At 39.1% G+C, this 16,940-nt stretch overlaps 1 protein-coding gene across 1 annotated transcript; it reads right to left on the minus strand.

Annotated features, from left to right (window-relative positions):
- Positions 1 to 108: 108 nt before the first annotated feature.
- On the minus strand, positions 109 to 16,227 carry dmgdh (dimethylglycine dehydrogenase). The gene is made up of 16 exons (XM_063890295.1): positions 15,987 to 16,227; positions 15,528 to 15,696; positions 12,922 to 13,020; positions 12,676 to 12,840; positions 11,407 to 11,611; positions 7,643 to 7,891; positions 7,364 to 7,562; positions 6,024 to 6,193; positions 5,773 to 5,926; positions 4,111 to 4,276; positions 3,892 to 4,022; positions 2,454 to 2,671; positions 2,024 to 2,181; positions 1,640 to 1,699; positions 1,251 to 1,385; positions 109 to 919 (listed from the first exon to the last, which is right to left on the minus strand). Exons 1-16 carry the CDS (start codon positions 16,106 to 16,108, stop codon positions 707 to 709), a joined length of 2,613 nt encoding a protein of 870 aa, XP_063746365.1. The 5' UTR covers positions 16,109 to 16,227; the 3' UTR covers positions 109 to 706.
- Positions 16,228 to 16,940: the final 713 nt, after the last annotated feature.

Consider the following 16,940-nt stretch of genomic DNA (forward strand, 5'->3'; position numbering starts at 1 on the left):
GAATAAAAATTAAAGTGTATTTTATAGGTTACAAGAGTTTGACAACAAAATGAATAAGACTGAGTCCGAAGAAGAATTAAAAAGGAGTTTAGACCCACAAACACCGAATACAACACAAAGAGCGCATAGCTTTAATTACCAAGGTATTAATGTAAACCAATTAAATAACAAACAAAAGAGAAGATTTTACAATATTTTACAAGTTTGAGAGCATTCTGTTTGCTTTGTTTGTAGTGTTTTAAGACTTTGTCCCATTTGTCACAATCTTAACATGTTCTCATTTCTAAAAGCAGCAGCATCATCTTTTTTTGTAAAATTTAAAATGAACGCAAAAGGCACATTTCATTAAAAAAAATCAAGTATCGCACAAAAAAGCTTCAAACGTTTCAAACAATAAAATCCATTCAAGGAATTAAAAAAAGTAAATTACTACTCCAGCACTTTAAGACATTATGGTGCAAGAACATTTAACAAACACTTATTATTTCCATGTTAGATAAACACACATTCATAAGAAACATTAGTCACTCTCACAGTCTGTTCTCCCTTTGTCAAGAAACAAAACAGGAAGAGGAAATTGTGTGACCTTTTTTCCCTAAACTGACCACAAACACTTTAGGAAATGGACCAACAATGTAATTTTTCTCCATATAAGACTCTTATTGATATATCACATTAAAACAGTTCTTCATTGACTTAGGACCATTTATGCTTTTCCCTTGGCTTTCTTCTGCAGCCGGGTGCGTGTGGGCTCGGTGAGGACTAGGGGCTCCTGGATGACCATGGCTGGGTATTTCTTTCCCAGCAGCTCCACCTCCACCTTCTGACCCACCGAGCACAGCTCCGGAGGCAGGTAGCCGAACGCCAGGCTCTGCTGGGCGGTGTAGCTGTAGGCTCCGGATGTGGTGTTTCCTACCACCTAAAGAGAAGGGACATAGTCTCAAGTTAAAAAAAACAGTACAATTCAACCCAAATGGATCCACCTGTCCCCTCAACGTCACGATTAGCACAAAGTTAAACATTTAATAGTATTTTATTTTCTCCTCGGCTATTCAACCAATCCCAAAATTGGCAAAACAAGTACAGTATAGTTGATAGTCATATAGTTATGTCTTTTGTTCAAAATTGAGTTTATCATACATATCTTAATCTACGTTACGTCCCGTTCTGTGTCGAGTACTGATTTTAGAAAAAGACATGCTGACATTTATAATAAACTGGATCATTGGACAACTTCCGCTGTTGCTAACCTTTCCGTTGAGCCAGATGGTCTCGTTGCCTTCTGGGTCCACATCATCCGTGTCCATGGTGAGGTAGGATAGCTTCCTCTTCAGGCCCTTAGCTTTGATCTCCTGAAGGGCGGCTTTGCCAATAAAGTCAGCAGGCTGAACAAACACAGAAACAAGTGTTGAGGATCCATCGGAAGAAGCATTAACAAGGGTGAAATTGTGAAAGAGTGACGTGAAATCCTATCAGTATAAAATCAGATCAGTTTAATCGGATAGAAATTGTGTCCAGCTTCATTAACAATGCAGCAAATGTTTCTTTCAGAACGTATTCCTAGCTTTAGGTCAAATAAATTATTACAAATAGATATAATTGTATGTTAAAAATGCATTAAGGAGAGATAGAGGGTTACCTTGTTCATTTTGATGAAATAATCCAGTCCAGCCTCCAAAGGGTTTGTGTCACAGTTCATCTGCAAAAATCAAAACCAGTCAAAAGTCATAAACTCAGCTATTTAATGGAATAGTTCAACAATTTCAGCAAAAAGTTGATTGGAAAATAGATAGTGATTGGAGGATGAGCAATTGAAACCGTTAAAATCATTTCATGTCTTGGAGAAAGGAAAATGATCTAACACGTTGAAATAGGTACAGTATGTATTGTACTTTGAATATTGCTCACTCATTTACAGACCAAATGTATTTGAACATTTTAATATGTCAGTGTGTTTGTGCGTGTGCGTGTGCGTGTGCGTGTGTGTGTGTGTGTGTGTGTGTGTGTGTGTGTGTGTGTGTACCTCGGCTCCCCATCCTCTGAAGCCCTTCTCCAGTCTGAGGGAGGACATGGCGTAGGTGCCGAAATTATCGATGCCTTCGTCCTTTCCTGCTTCCATCATGGCCTGGTACACAGCCGCCATGTTCTTCTGCTCAATGTACAGCTCCCAACCAAGCTCACCTTAACACACACACGCAAATAAAGAATTTACCCATAGAGTATGTTAAGACACTCAGCACTTATTGATACTCCAAAAAAATAAATAATTTAGTAGTTATCGATTGATCTGCCAAAATGGCTGGGTATTCTTCTTTTTAGCATGCCTAATATTTAATAACTGTTTTTTATTTGTCATAGGTTTTTTTCTTTTACTCGAGTCAACTAAAACTATGCTGTTCCTCTGGCTCTAGCTATAAAGCAAACAGGATGTAACTTCACAATGTGCGGAGTACCTGTGTAGGAGATCCTGATGGCCCGGACCGAGACGCCGGCCAGCTGGATGACCTTACAGTGGAGAAATTTGAATCCAGCATCACTCAAATCCTCATCCGTCAGCTTCTGGAGAACTTTGCGGGAGTTTGGTCCTGCAATGCCCAGCACGCCGATATCTTCTGTCACGTTGGTAATGTCCACGTTATAACCACCATCTGCAGTCTCTGCCTCTATCCACCTGAGTAGATCCACAGAGAAACAATCAGCATTTGCTGAATTAATAACCAACTGGATATCTTTGGGTTTGTACTCAAAAAAGACATTTAAAGATATCACCTTGGACTCTGAGAAACTGAAATTGACAATTTCATATTTCATAGCGTAATATGAAAAATAACTATATAAATTGTTGGTTGCAGTCCTAGCAGATATACAGAAATGTGCCAACAGAGGTAGGGTGGACTTATCATTCGTCGAGATTATTAGTAACAAATATATATATTTAAAATACTGAAAAATAAAGGAAATGTTTTGTGAGAAAATAAATGCCATTGATGCATTTGTTAGACCTCAAGGTCACTGAATGTAAACATAACTTAGCAGCATCATTTCTTTAACAGATAAAAAATGTCACATTGTTCCACTTCTCAGCCACATGTTATGAGTTTCATGATGTGACAGCAACGAACTCTTCATCTGTAGTTCGGTGCTGTCGCCACTAGAGACCAGTACGGAGCACTAAACTTGGGTAGAGAGATAGCTAAGAGTGGATGTTTTAACTTCCTGCCTCCTGATTGGAGCAAATGTAGGGGAGTAGTGTTAACAGCTGCTATAAGGTTTTAAGTTTCTGCAGTATAAAACAGACTGTGAGAGAGTTTTATTCAGTACAGCTTGGGCGTAACTCTGATCAGGGTGTGTGTGGCTGAGAACAAACATCACAATAATTAATGTTTGTGTGTGGGCGGTATTGTGTAAAATCTCTCCAAACTGTGAGTGCATTTTTTCAGAAAGTATCACACAGTATTTATTCTAAAACTGCATTGACCTCAAAGCATAGTTACAAACTGGGGAGAGCTCTTATTTAACTTTTTTATAAAATATCTGTTTTCCATTGTTTAAAATTGCAATTGTGGCATGTTAATGCATGTGTAAAATTAATCAAATTCTTGAATGATACTTTTCATGCCCTTCTATAGATTGGACTAACATGATTAAAACCCATCTCAAAAACTAAGTATGATTCCTCTTAATAAATTAAAAAGTCCTGTGTGTTTCTAATAAATATTTTCAAAAGACAATATTTCAGTTGGGATAACAATAGCAATTATCCTAATGTTGTACTCATTGTTGAAGCAGTTATAAGAGAAAAAAATTAAATGCTCACTTTTACTACCCTATTAGCTTCTGCTAGCCGGATTCATTTAAAAATAAAAATGAAGCACGTATTGATGGTTTCACCTGAGGTCATGACCCTCTGATCCCGAGCCTGTGATGAGCAGGAACTCTCCGGGTGCCAGCTGGGTGATGGTGACCTCGGCAAAGACTCTCCCATTGGGTGTCAACATGTGGCTGATATTAGTCAGACCCACCTGAAGACACATAGGTTATAAAGATAATTAGTCAGAAAGACTTCAAACTATACACACTGATGTTAATGAAGGTATATACATGCTCTACCTTGGGCATGGTGTTGGCAAACAGGCGGTCCAGCAGCTTCTGTGAGTCCTTCCCCTTCACTATGAACTTGGCAAAAGGCGTCAGGTCGATCACTCCCACCTTCTCCATCACCAGCTTGCACTCCCGGCCAACTGGTCCGAACCAGTTTGTGCGACGGAAACTGGGCCTGAGTGCAGCACAAAAATCAAACACTGTTTTGTATGTGTTGTTATATAAAATACAATAATGTTTACAGGACATTTTTTATTGACTTCATTGCATAATGTAAAACTGATGTGGAAGTATAATGATGCATATTGTCCTAACATAAGCCCTATCCTTTCTTATGCTATATATATTTTAAAAAGTGTTCTTAGATGTGAGCTAAATGCTAATATCAGCATGCTAACATAGCTTACAATTAGCAGGTATGTTTCTCTTGTTCATCATTTTAGCTTAGCGTATTAGCATGCTAACGTTTGAAAATTGGCTTTAAAACACAAAGTGCTGGAGGGATTGCCATTAGTTCAGCAGGTATATGGAAATAAATCAAAAATATTTGACAAATAAACCATTTCTAGAATTTTTACCTAAAGATTGGGATAGATTAAAAGTGAAAAACTCCCCCAAATACATTATAATTCATCTAGAAGTACGACTAGAACGACGGGCACCAACCAACCAACAGTGCCATTCCCTAGAATGAAATAAAGTGTGCCTAGAAATGCTAAATATAGCAAACGAATGCTTCAGGGGAACAATTGCACTGTAAGGTTATTCCTGCAGATTTTATATTTTAACAAAGAAAATCATCAAAGTCAGACTCATGGACCAAGCAGCTACCTGAGTGGGCCAACGGGTTTAAAACTCACAGATTTGGCAATATTCCCAACACTTATCGGGATTATTGCAGGAAATCTGTTAGGGTCGTTTTTAAACCATGTCATGCCGTGTTTTGGGACTGAGACATATGGTTGAAAAGTGTCAGATGCGATTATTTACACTTATGGGTATGTGTTAAATAATTTTAGCAGCTGTTCTATTTCCCAGTGAGGGATCTAAATGGTTCTTTTGTGATGCTGCGCAGAGTTAGACGATGTACAGTATGTTGGGCTTGTCTTTACATTAACTGAGAGAGTCAGGAGGGAGAGAACATGTGTCTTTGCTTTGTGCCAAGAACATTGTGTCCTTTAACATGCATACATCTCCAGCAGAAAGTATTAGAGCATCTTTCTTTATGCATTGCTGAATCCTCAAGGGCCATCTCCATATTCTCCTCCTTTCTCCACAGGGATGAGAGACTATTGTAAAACATGAAGTGTAGATGCTGTGGTTGGAGTGCAGGAATGCTCGTTGAGTAAAGGGTTGCAACAGCACATATTGTCGCAATCAAATTAAAATCAGTAGCAAAACAAAAGCTAAAAAGTAGTTGGGGAACATATTGTTTAAATGTTTACTTCCTAAAATGCCCAGTTAGGTCCAAGATAGGTAGGCTTCTCCCCAATCAAAACAACACTATTTTAGATTCTTCTAACTGGTTGCATTACTTGTATACGATATCATCTCTAGGTTTCTAGAATAAATGCTAAAACAAAAGCTGGGAAACATTTATTCAAAAGTTAACTCATTAAAACGCCTGTTCAGATCCAAGACAGTGATTGCTTAGATAACTGGATGCCTTACTTGTATCCGATGTCGTCTCCAGGTTTGTAGAACCAATGAGGTTGTTCCCAGCCGGCATGGAAGCCCATGGATGCTTTGTCCTTCAGCAGCTCGTAGACACCGCTTTTTCTGTGAGTTGGTCGACCGGCGAACCGCTCCTCCTTCGGGTATCCAACTGGACACAGCGAAGAAGATACATTAAGTTCAAGTTAAGTGACTAAAAATACAAGGCTTTGTCCAATGAAGGTGCAATCATCTTGAATTCTCCTTACCCACATTGTTGAAGCCATAGGATTCTCTAGCTTTTTCACACAGGAAAGGAACTTCTACCCAGTTCCCGTAGCGGTTAGGGTCGCACTCAATCAGGTCGTAGGGAGGCTCTCCATTCCTGATCCAGTCACTCAGGAACTTACCGATACCGCCAGCATGGATGACTCCATATCTGAAAATAGCCCAAAGCTTTGAGCATTATGAATCAGCCCAAAATAAACATACTATATTGGAAGAAGATTGGCAAAGAAACAGGGATCCTTTAGAATTCAAAGTTGCACACTCTTTCGTCACATTCTGGGAAAAGTCCCTCTGCCTTGTTTGGTTGTATTTGTAAACGGCTGCAGGCAAACTGACATCAAAGCATAACTTGATTACAATTGTCACAAAAAGATTTGCTGAAATTGACTTTCTTTAAGATTACAACTTGAGTGAAAACTGCTCAGCACATCACCAGGACGGAGTTGCCATCCATGGAGGACCTCTACACCCAGCGGTGTAGGAAGAAGGCCGGTAGGATATTAAAGGACCCCCATCACCCCAGCAACAATCTGTTCTGTCTGCTGCCGTCTGGCAGACGGTACCGCAGCATCCGGACCAAGACCACCAGACTCAGAGACAGTTTTATACCACAGGCTATAAGACTACTGAACTCCTGAGCTGTGTGAATGTCTACTCACATCTGTTTATAGTACACACATACATATATATTATACACATCTGCCATACATATCTGTTTATAGTACACATATCTATATATTATACATATACATCTGTTATACATAATATATGCCATCTGTCCATACCTCCTCATTCAACAGTGTAAAGTATTTAAATACTTTCAATGTATTCCACATATGTATATATTTCACATCCTCAAATCTTTATTGTTAATATTGTAAATATTCTTCTCTCTTTTTCACTATTTTATTTATCTTTTGCACCATGTATGTTGAGTTGTTGGAGGAGCACGCGACATAAGATTTTCATTGCCAACATATACGCTGTATCTGCTGTGCATATGACAAATAAAACCTTGAAACCTTGAAACCTTGATTAATAAATGAAATACTGCTTCCCGAGCTTTTTCTTTAAGGAAACCCTCTTATCATTGCAACAATAACGGTATATAACAACTGATAAACTGAACTATTAATGCAAGAATTTGGAGGGGATTATCTTCTGTGAATATAGCATCAGAAGTTAGTTTCCTTTTAGTGTTAAAAACGTGATAACGTTTTTATTCTTGTCTGTGTTCAGGTCTTCATCATGCCCTCAGCCTGAAGGTTTATTTCTGAAATTGTAATCTACAAAGATGCTAACCAATCTCCCAATCACATACCCAAAGCCAATGGCATTCCAGTAGTTCCGAACCCCTTGATGTGGTCCGACCATGGGCAGCAGGTCAGGGGTGTATGTGATTGGTCCAGACACGATGTTGATGATGTCGGCTTTCTTCAGCACGGGGACCATCTCCATGGCCATCTCCACATGCTCCATTATCCTGTCGAGATCAGACTCAAACAGCTCCTTACCGAAACCTGCAGCAGCCAAACAAAAACGGTTCATTTAAAGAAATGAAAATAAAATTCAGACAAATCTGTGTCCATGGCAGGCAGACCTGGAGGCACTCCATCTCGGACCCAGGAGTCCTGCAGCACCATCTTCTCCATCTTCTCATACGGGCCGAACAGCAGGCCGTCTCTTTCCTGGCGCAGGTAGTAAGATGCATCCAGATCCCTGATGACAGCCAGCTCCTTCTTCAGAGCCTTCACCTCCGGTACTGTTGCAGTCACCACATACTGGTGGTGCACTGGGATGGTGGGGTGTTCAAACCCTATCATCTTACCCACCTCCCGGGCCCAGAAACCTTAAAAACCAACAGAGAGTGAAACTAAATAAACCAACAAGATAAGTGTGTAATGCTGTGTTGGTTAAATCAAAATTACGTGTTAGTTACATTTAATTTGAACTTTATTTTCACAATAAAATGGCCCTATAATATATTAAGCTACAGCCAGAAGACTACTGACTTTTCTAAGCATAACGCCTTCTGCTGCACAAAGCTGGCTTTAGTTTCATATCCAACAAACACATATAATGGTGGTATAGGTCTTCTCATCCAACTATTCCCATACTTGTGCCACTTCTTCTAACTGCTCCAGTATTTTGGCAGTTTTGGATGGCTGTTACATTTTGTTCTCCATTGCCTCAGCGGTGTTATTGGACCTTTAAAAGAGGGTTTATGTCTCCTGGTGGACACACAAACTTTGATGAATCAATCTGTTTGTAAGTAAGAACTTACGCTCCCCTGTAACACCCCTATTTCAGTAATTGAAAGGAATGGTAAATCCTTTTTTATAGCATGATTCAGCAACTACATAACAGACCATGATCAGACTTTCCAACAGGATTAAAATTAAGACCAAAAGTGCATTGATGAAAAAAATCACAGGCGACTTTACATATAACTAGTTAAATGTAAAGTGTTGAATGTACAGTATGTTCCTCTGATAAGTTCAAATGGTAACAGAAAACCGGTCTGCAACGGTCTCTGCAGGAAATCAGTTTGTTTTATTGCAGCAGTGAGGCTCATGGGTTTATAGTCATGTACATTATGTAACAGCTGCACATCTGCAGTTCATTCAGCAGATACAGAAGAGAAAATGTGATATTTGCTCTTAAATTTAAATAAATGCCCACTTCGAGTCCACTATATTTCAAATAGAGTTCATTTGTTTTAGTACATTAAGCCTGCAGCTTATTAACTTTGCAACATTAACTCTTTAAATGGTGTGTGTGTGTACACCATATGTGAACTGTAATCACATGGTAAGGGATGAGGTGGGGGTGCATGAACACACAACATCCAGATAAGATCCCAGGCAGTTCAGGCAGGAGCTGGGCTGCGCACAGGGCCGATTCACTGAGTAACCGAGGAATAAAAGAGAATGTTGTAAACAAGGTCACAGAAAGAAAGAAAAACCTATGAAACAAGTCCTGCTGTGTCCATATCAATTAGCCATGCTGTTCAACTCTATCTGTTTAAAGGTTTACTGATTTTAACGTTTTTGCTATTGCTCAGAATATTTGAAAATAAAGATCTCCCCTTAAACGGATTCCAAAGTCTCACATTACGGTACGAATAAATGAATTGATGTTTCTCATTTTTATTCATCTAAATGTTTAATAATCAGGTCAAACTTTGGTCAGAAGGTCACAGGCTAAAGCATTGGTTCCATACAAGGTGTGTAAAGTCCAGTTCAAATGACAAAATATAAATAACGATAGGATTTTAAAAAATAAATACAAGTCAACTGCAACTCCTGAGCAAAATATAATCAACACATACATTTGATCTTTTATTGAAGGTTAAAATAAGATGATACTTTATCGATACCTGGAGTAAACTAAAGAGCCACCCAGCGGTGTAAAAAGTAAACAAGTTAGCATTATTTTTACCAGCTGCAACAAAAACATTATTTCTTTAACAATTACAATAAAGTATATATATATATATATATATATATGACTGGGAAATGGAGCACTCTGCATAATGAGTAGTTTACTTTTTGGTAAATATATATTGTATAGTCAGGGAAATTGCAATGCAGAGCTTTTTTTTGTGGAATTGCTACAGTTACTCAAGTTCAAGATCTGAGGGTGTTTCTACCTCTGGCTTAAGTTTATTATTGATAACATTTATCGGTTTGCAGGCTTGAAAAGTGTTACTCTTCACTGGTACAAACAAGGCTGATATGTTGAAACTGATCCTATGGGGACACATTCTACAACCTTCAACAGTCAACACAGTTTGTGAAAATAAAATGTTAGCTGGACAAAATAAATTAAAATAAGCTTCTGGACACAGCTTTGTAAGAGCTGAAGTGTAAATGTAAGTGAGAAAGTAGCAGAGAGAAAGTTCAACCAAATATGGTTGGTGTTATGTAAGCTCAACAAAACGACTGCCACTTGTGGGTAACACAACATGAGCACAAAGCATTAAAAAAAGTCTGAGGTTTCTGCTGTTGTATCTTGCTCTGTAGGATTTATTATGGGAGCTATTTCTGTAGCCAGGAATGTGTTGTTTATCTTGAAATTACAAAGACAAGTTCCCACTTACAAGTGACTACATTTACCAGTTCATATTAACATTGAAACTTAGTGTGACCAAAAATGTGTAACTTTGCTAACTGTTTGACGATAATGCATTCGAAAAAACACACAGATGCTAAATCTATGAGTTTACATTTCAGTCCCTGGAAACAAAAAGCAGGAAAATGCTTTAAAAAACAGTTTGTTGGGAGGTGTGCATGTGCTGCTGCTTCAAGATTGGATGAAATGTGAACTGCTGGCCTGTTTGGATTGGCTGTCAGACACAGGGAAGGCAAAAGGCCAGAAGGACCCACAACTCACAGTACCTCTGGCTTCAACCGGAGTACAGAATGTGCAAACCCAAGGCAGAAAATATATAGCAAGAAAATGTCAACGAGTTATATAAATATTTCTGCACAGTATTTTATGGTGCTATGTAAGATTTATTGCGTTTGGAGTGTATTGGATATTTGAGTGGACAAAGATTTTTGCAGTACATCGACTTTAAAAACGCTATTTTAAACATGCATGCAAAAAGTGATCTGATCCATGGATTTACAGTATTTAGTATCTTAGTATCAAAGGTTAAACAGCAGTTGCCATCTATTTGTTAGTTGATCTAAGTTGGCTGTTTGATACTGCAGAGAAAAGGGGACTAAGGAGAAATATGCATGACCTATATATTGCTTTAAGTTACATAATCTCCTTTAAAGAGGAGCACATAATGAATACAATTTCTGAACCTTGACAGGTAAACAAGGAACAGCAGCAGGTTTTAAAGGAGTCGCTGCAAATAGAATCCCCCCAGAACTGGTATGACCCAGTTCAAGCCTAAATTTGTTTGAACTCTACGCTCACTGGTCTGTGTGGACAAAGGTCCCCTGCTGCAGAGTTTCCACAGATAATATGTTTTATAAAGCAGTGACTGCATTGAGTCTCAGTCAGCAGATTGAGAGACATATATATTTTAGCATGGAACTTTCCACCATGTCCACCATGTGTTGGCAGGAAATAAAACAAAAATATCACATATTGTATGACATATGGCTATTAAACAAGTTATATTCTAAATTCAGCAAATTTCTGTATTTTTGTCACATGGTAGTTAACTGTATCCTAAATATGAAATCCCTTGTATTCTGTTCTTTAGCTCACAGAAATAACTTCTTAATCCTGTTCTTGTCTAAAACGGCACCAAAGATTGAGGCTGAAACCCTCACATTTTTCCATGTTTCTTAAAGACTTTTGCTGATATCTATGCATCGGGAATATGAGTTTTCAAGTACAAACCTGTTGCATTGACGATGCGATTGGCGCGGATGGTCCCATGAGGCGTCTGGACGTCCCACTTTCCATCAGCGGTCGGCTTGAGGGCACTGACCGGAGCTGGGTTGTAGATTTGGGCACCATACATACGAGCACCAGCAGCAAGAGCCATAGTCAGAGAGTAGGGGTCAATGTGACCGTCTCCTGGGGTGTACAGACCTGCCAACACCTGAAAATGTGGAGAATGTGGTTCAATGATCAGACGTGTCTAAAATGTGCTCAGATTTTGTTCATGTTTATGAATACATATTCACACACATCAGAAGAAATATTTCTCTTGAATATCTTTAGAAAAGATTGTGTCAGGCCAAATGTTTTATGATATGATGGGTTACTTTCTCGAGCAAGGTTGACATTTTAGCTTTCTAGGAGGTCCAAAATGAAAATAGCTCAGCTTCTGAGGAGCATGCCTGAATATACTGCAATACTTAAATTAATTAAAGAAACTTTCATGGAAATCTGGCCTGTAATTGTTAAGAGTTCTTGCTCTGTACCAAATGGATCCACTTTCCCATCATTTTCTGTCACAAGTTCAACACAATCATAGTTTCTTTTGGTTTTCCATCTCAATAAACTCTCATTTCAGATCCTGCCTTCCCTCCCAGCTTTTGCAATCAGCTCATTCTACTCACCTGTCTCCCCAGCCCATCCCCTCACCTGCTACTAATTTCCTCATTAGCTCCACAGTATATATACAACCTCACTCTCACTTCTCCTCTGCCTGTGTGTTTTGCCAAGCTCTCTAGTGTTTCCGGTCATATATTTGCCACTTACCTGTTCTGCCTGATTTTGGACCTGGAGTTTCCTGCCTACCCCCAGATTGGATTTATTGCCTGTTTGACGGATCGCCTGGTTCTGAGCCCTATTCTGCCTTCCCCCTCCACTGGATTTGTTTGCCTGACTTCAGGATTTCCTGGTTTTGACCCTGTCTGTTCCTGACTAGAATAAACTGAACCTCTTGAACATTGGTCGTATCTGTGTCGTGCTCTTTGGTTCAAATCTGTACTGGAGAATGTGACATTTTCTCATATTCAATTGACAGATGTGAGTGGTACAAATCCTCTCGTCTTACTTTTGTCAAAAAAGCGAATTCCTTTAATTACTCGGGTAGTGTAAAACAAAAACATGGTTGCAGAAATGTCAACACTGATCAGTGTTTGAAAGCATTCTTTTCTTAGATAATTCACATTATCTAGAATATTAACTGTCATATTTTCGATGGTTAGCACAGACCTTGTCTATATTGAGCAGAGGGAAGAGTTCGAGGACTTTCTCCGGTCCGATCATGTACTGTTCGGTTACGTGCCAGTGTGTGCGCGTCATCTGGTACCTCATCTCATCCACTCGAGCAGCCGATGAAGCAATACGGACACTGCCAGGGTTATGAAAGCCCACTGCCTGAAGACAACAAGAAAACATGAATATCGTGGCACTCACAAACACCCATCAAAGTGAGGAAGGATGAGCGAGGCACCTCACCTGTCCAGTCTCTCCCTCTAGCGTCTCGTATAATTTAATGCTGTCATAGTGGACTTTCTTGAGGTTGATACCTGGATGGTAATATGTTGTTAAACCAGCCTGAAACACATAACAGACCATGATGAATAATAGGGGTAAAAAAAGGGCACAGACTCCTATTTAAAGTTGCATTACATATGTTTTGGTGGGAAATCAGTTGTAAACACACCACTGACATCTAAGTTGATGTCAGGCAACCCTACCTCAAATTATTTTGAGGTAGTGTTGCCTCTACTGTCTCTCCTTTTAGCTCATTTTTGGTATTCAACTTATCTCAGAGAAATATGCGATTTGAATTAAGGCTGAAAAGATGTATTGATTATTTGTCAAAGATAAAATTAATTGGCAAATATTTGATAAGAAAATGATGTTAAAATTGTACTATAATTTCCTCCTGTCTGACAGAAAACTAAACATATTTGTGCTGTGGACACATTAAAGAATGTCATCTTGGGTTTGTGAAACAGTGGTTTGATTTATAATATTTGGTTAATCATGAGATAATTGTCAGGTTAATTGAAAATAAAAATATAAATAAGAAAGTTTGGAGAGAGAACTCAAACAGTGCCGCTGTGGGCTGTAAGAGCTAAACAAAAAGTTTAAGGATGCTTTAAAAGGCTTCAGACTGCACCTTAGTCATGTTCTAATTTCTTTATACACTGCCAGGCCAAAAAAAAGGTCACACACTCTAATATTTCGTTGCATCACCTTTAGCTTTGATTACGGCACGCATTCGCTGTGGCATCGTTTCCACAAGCTTCTGCAATGTCACAACATTTATTTCTGTCTTGCTTTAATTGCCAAGATCTTGTATTGATGACGGGAGATTTGGACCACTGTGCAAAGTCTTCTCCAGCACATCCCAAAGATTCTCAGTCAGGTTCAGGTCTGGACTCTGTGGTGGCCAATCCATGTGTGAAAATGATGTCTCATGCTCCCTGAACCACTCTTTCACAGATTGAGCCCGATGGATCCTGGCATTGTCATCTTGGACCATGCCCGTGCCATCAGGGAAGGAAAACTCCATTGATGGAATAACCTGGTCATTCAGTATATTCAGGTAGTCAGCTGACCCCATTCTTTGGGCACATTGCTGAACCTAGACCAGACCAACTGCAGCAACCCCAGATCATAGCACTGCCCCCACAGGCTTGTGACCTTGTTTTTGGCCGGGCAGTGTATAACAATATTGATATTAGCTATGCTATACAAATCAGCAGCAAATATAAGAGGAGTTGAGATTCCTTTTCTAAAGTGACAAACTGACTTTAACCTTTTAAAGGAGGTGAAAGTACATCAATATTCTTTATTTTGTTCTCATACTTCTTAAAGAGCATGGCAGTGTTTCCTTACACAGTCAAAAAAAAACACGTATCTAGAGGCCTGTCTCTCCTAAAATGCATGCTGGGATAGGCTCCAGCCCCCCAATATGAGTAACTGAATAAGAGTAAGTCTCCCCCCTCTGTCATGTCAAACGTATATAAATAGCATTTCAGTGGAGTGAATGAGGGACGATGTAGAGTGGGTCAGGACCTCAGAAGCCTTGAGAACTTGTAACAGCTGCCCTCGATGGAAATGATGCAACTACTGAATGACACACACAGAAACGTCTGTAAACTCCTTCTCTACTGACCGAGGATGTCGAGGAAGATATCACCATACAAGTGCTTTAAATGTCCTGTTGGTATTAGGAGGTCAATACATTTCATAGGACATGAGTTGATAGTGATAAATGCCTGATAGACGAACCAATTTCGATTATAATCATAAAGAGAATGTCAAGTTTTTATATAAAACTTCAAATTTGAGGCATTGTGAACCTATTTTCTTAACCAATTTTGAAGAGGATTTCATAAAAAGGAAAAAGGGCTGAAAAGATTAGTTACAAGCAAAAATCCACATATTTGCTTGTTCCAGCCTTTAAGTCATGAGGATTGCTCCCCAACAATTAGTTGATTAATCATTAATTCAAAAGAAAATCAATCTGCAAATATTTCAGTAATTGATTAAATGTTTCAGTCATTTGTATCAGTAAGTAAAAATACCAAACATTCAGAGTCCAGCTTGTCAAATGTGGGGATTTACTTTTGCCATAAAATACACAAAATGTAATATATTTTGGTTTTGAGATCTTGATAAAATATTTAAAGGATGTCACTTTTATGGCTAAAATTGAAAAGGATAATCTGCTGGTTAATGGAAAAGCATCAAAAATAACCGTTAGTTGCAGACATAGTTTAATCTGCTGGGAAACATTTTTGGTTTTCTGACTGTGCTTACTAACAAGTTGATGAGGTAATATTGGGCTTTAGAGAAAGGTTGCCTACATGTTCATCTTCTCACATTTTATAACCAAAAATAATTAATGAAGATGATACTTGTTTGGTATAAACCTGCATGAACCTGGGTTTCAAATAATTGTTAAAGGCAGTTAATGTGAAAATTCACTGGTGATAGTTGACAGTGATCACCTGGGTTTTCTCCATGTGAAGCTTACTTTTCCATTTACACACTTTATCCACCTTTCATTGTATTCAATAAATAAAAGTAGATTTTGGCAGACGTACAGCGTGCCACGTGGATCCAGCTGTCAGATCAGACTTCTCCAGCAGCACCACATCCTTCATGCCAGCTTTGGCCAGGTGATACGCCACGCTGACGCCCACACACCCCCCACCGATGATCACAGTGTCTGCGGTGTCCTTCCATCTCTTCTTTAAAGCTGAGGATGTGTCACTGCAGAAAGGAAAAGCAACAACAGATGAATAAATACAGCAAAGGCATTCATGTCAGTAGTCTGTTTACAATGCCTGCAACCAGAGCTGACAACTCCATGTTGACCATGTGTGCAACATGCTGCAAAAACACCATACCTTCAATAAAATGTCTGCATAAAGTTGCAAGAAACTGCAGCTTTACGCGCATTGGACACACTGCACGTCAGTTATGGCTGGATATAAACATCAAGCTTCCCAGATAAAGAATGTTAGATAAACGCACATGTGGTCAAAACTAAATTGTCTCACCTCTCCTGTGCTTGTTTTCTTGAGGTGCAGGAAATGGTCCTTAAAGGCAGCCGAGCAATCCCTCGATTCGCGGCTAAATCTCTCCGCAAATGACTGTTGATAAGGCTTAAAATCCGCGACATTTTCAAGGTATTTTTTTATTTTCTTTAAGCATAAGCAGCCCCCCTCTCAGTGGACCCCTGTCTTCGGGCGTGTGTGGTTCAGTTACAAATATTGCTCTTTTGCGCTGACAGCCGGGATGACCCCGCCCACAGGTCGAGGACCAAGTCAAAGAAGACACTTTACCTAGAACAACCCGTTAGACATGTTAACGCTTTCAATGCCACAACCACTACATTGAGCCTTATAATGGCACAGTTAGGGGATCCCCACCTTTATTAGGACTCATTCTGATGGGATCTTGGAAGTATAGTTCTATGGTATACTCTCTTAGTGTGTGCTGGAGTCAGGTAAAGATAGAGTGTAAACAAATGCTTAAAGCAAACAGTGCAGCATGTTACAGTCCCACCAGAGATAGTGGCAGTCTATACACTCCACTTGTAACTGTAAGCTGTTTCTGATAGGCCTACTCTTATTTAACTCTAAGTTTGCTTCATTCCTGTATATCCATCCAAAATGATCCAATAACACATATCGACATCGCAACAGCAATGTCCAATATAAGTAAGGCTTAATTAAATCAGGTTTTAGAGAGGAAATATCATCTAATGACAAAATATCAAATATTAGTGGGACATACAACGTCAATAAAGGACCAACTGGTGTTTATTATATGTATTTCGTTCTTAAATCCTTGCACACTTGCTTTATTACAATCAGTAATCAGTTTCCTGGTCTTTCATAAAAAAAAGCATTTGTTTGTTCATTTCAATGTTTACAAACCATGTGGTGAAGATAAACATCCAGTTCAAACCTGCTGCAGCTGTTCCAGGTGGGCTGGAGGGGACTGTTTTG

Source organism: Eleginops maclovinus, chromosome 8, assembly GCF_036324505.1.
Source record: "Eleginops maclovinus isolate JMC-PN-2008 ecotype Puerto Natales chromosome 8, JC_Emac_rtc_rv5, whole genome shotgun sequence".
Classification (NCBI taxonomy): Eukaryota; Metazoa; Chordata; class Actinopteri; order Perciformes; family Eleginopidae; genus Eleginops; species Eleginops maclovinus.

What these genes read in the sequence shown, in the direction of transcription:
- dmgdh (XM_063890295.1), bottom strand. Translation starts at nt 16,108, where the DNA reads ATGTCGCGGATTTTAAGCCTTATCAACAGTCATTTGCGGAGAGATTTA. An exon ending in TAGAGGGAGAGACTGGACAG is followed by an intron (nt 12,841 to 12,921) that starts GTGAGGTGCCTC and finishes TGTTGTCTTCAG; the next exon opens with GCAGTGGGCTTTCATAACCC. An exon ending in GGAGACGACATCGGATACAA is followed by an intron (nt 4,277 to 5,772) that starts GTAAGGCATCCA and finishes TGCTGCACTCAG; the next exon opens with GCCCAGTTTCCGTCGCACAA.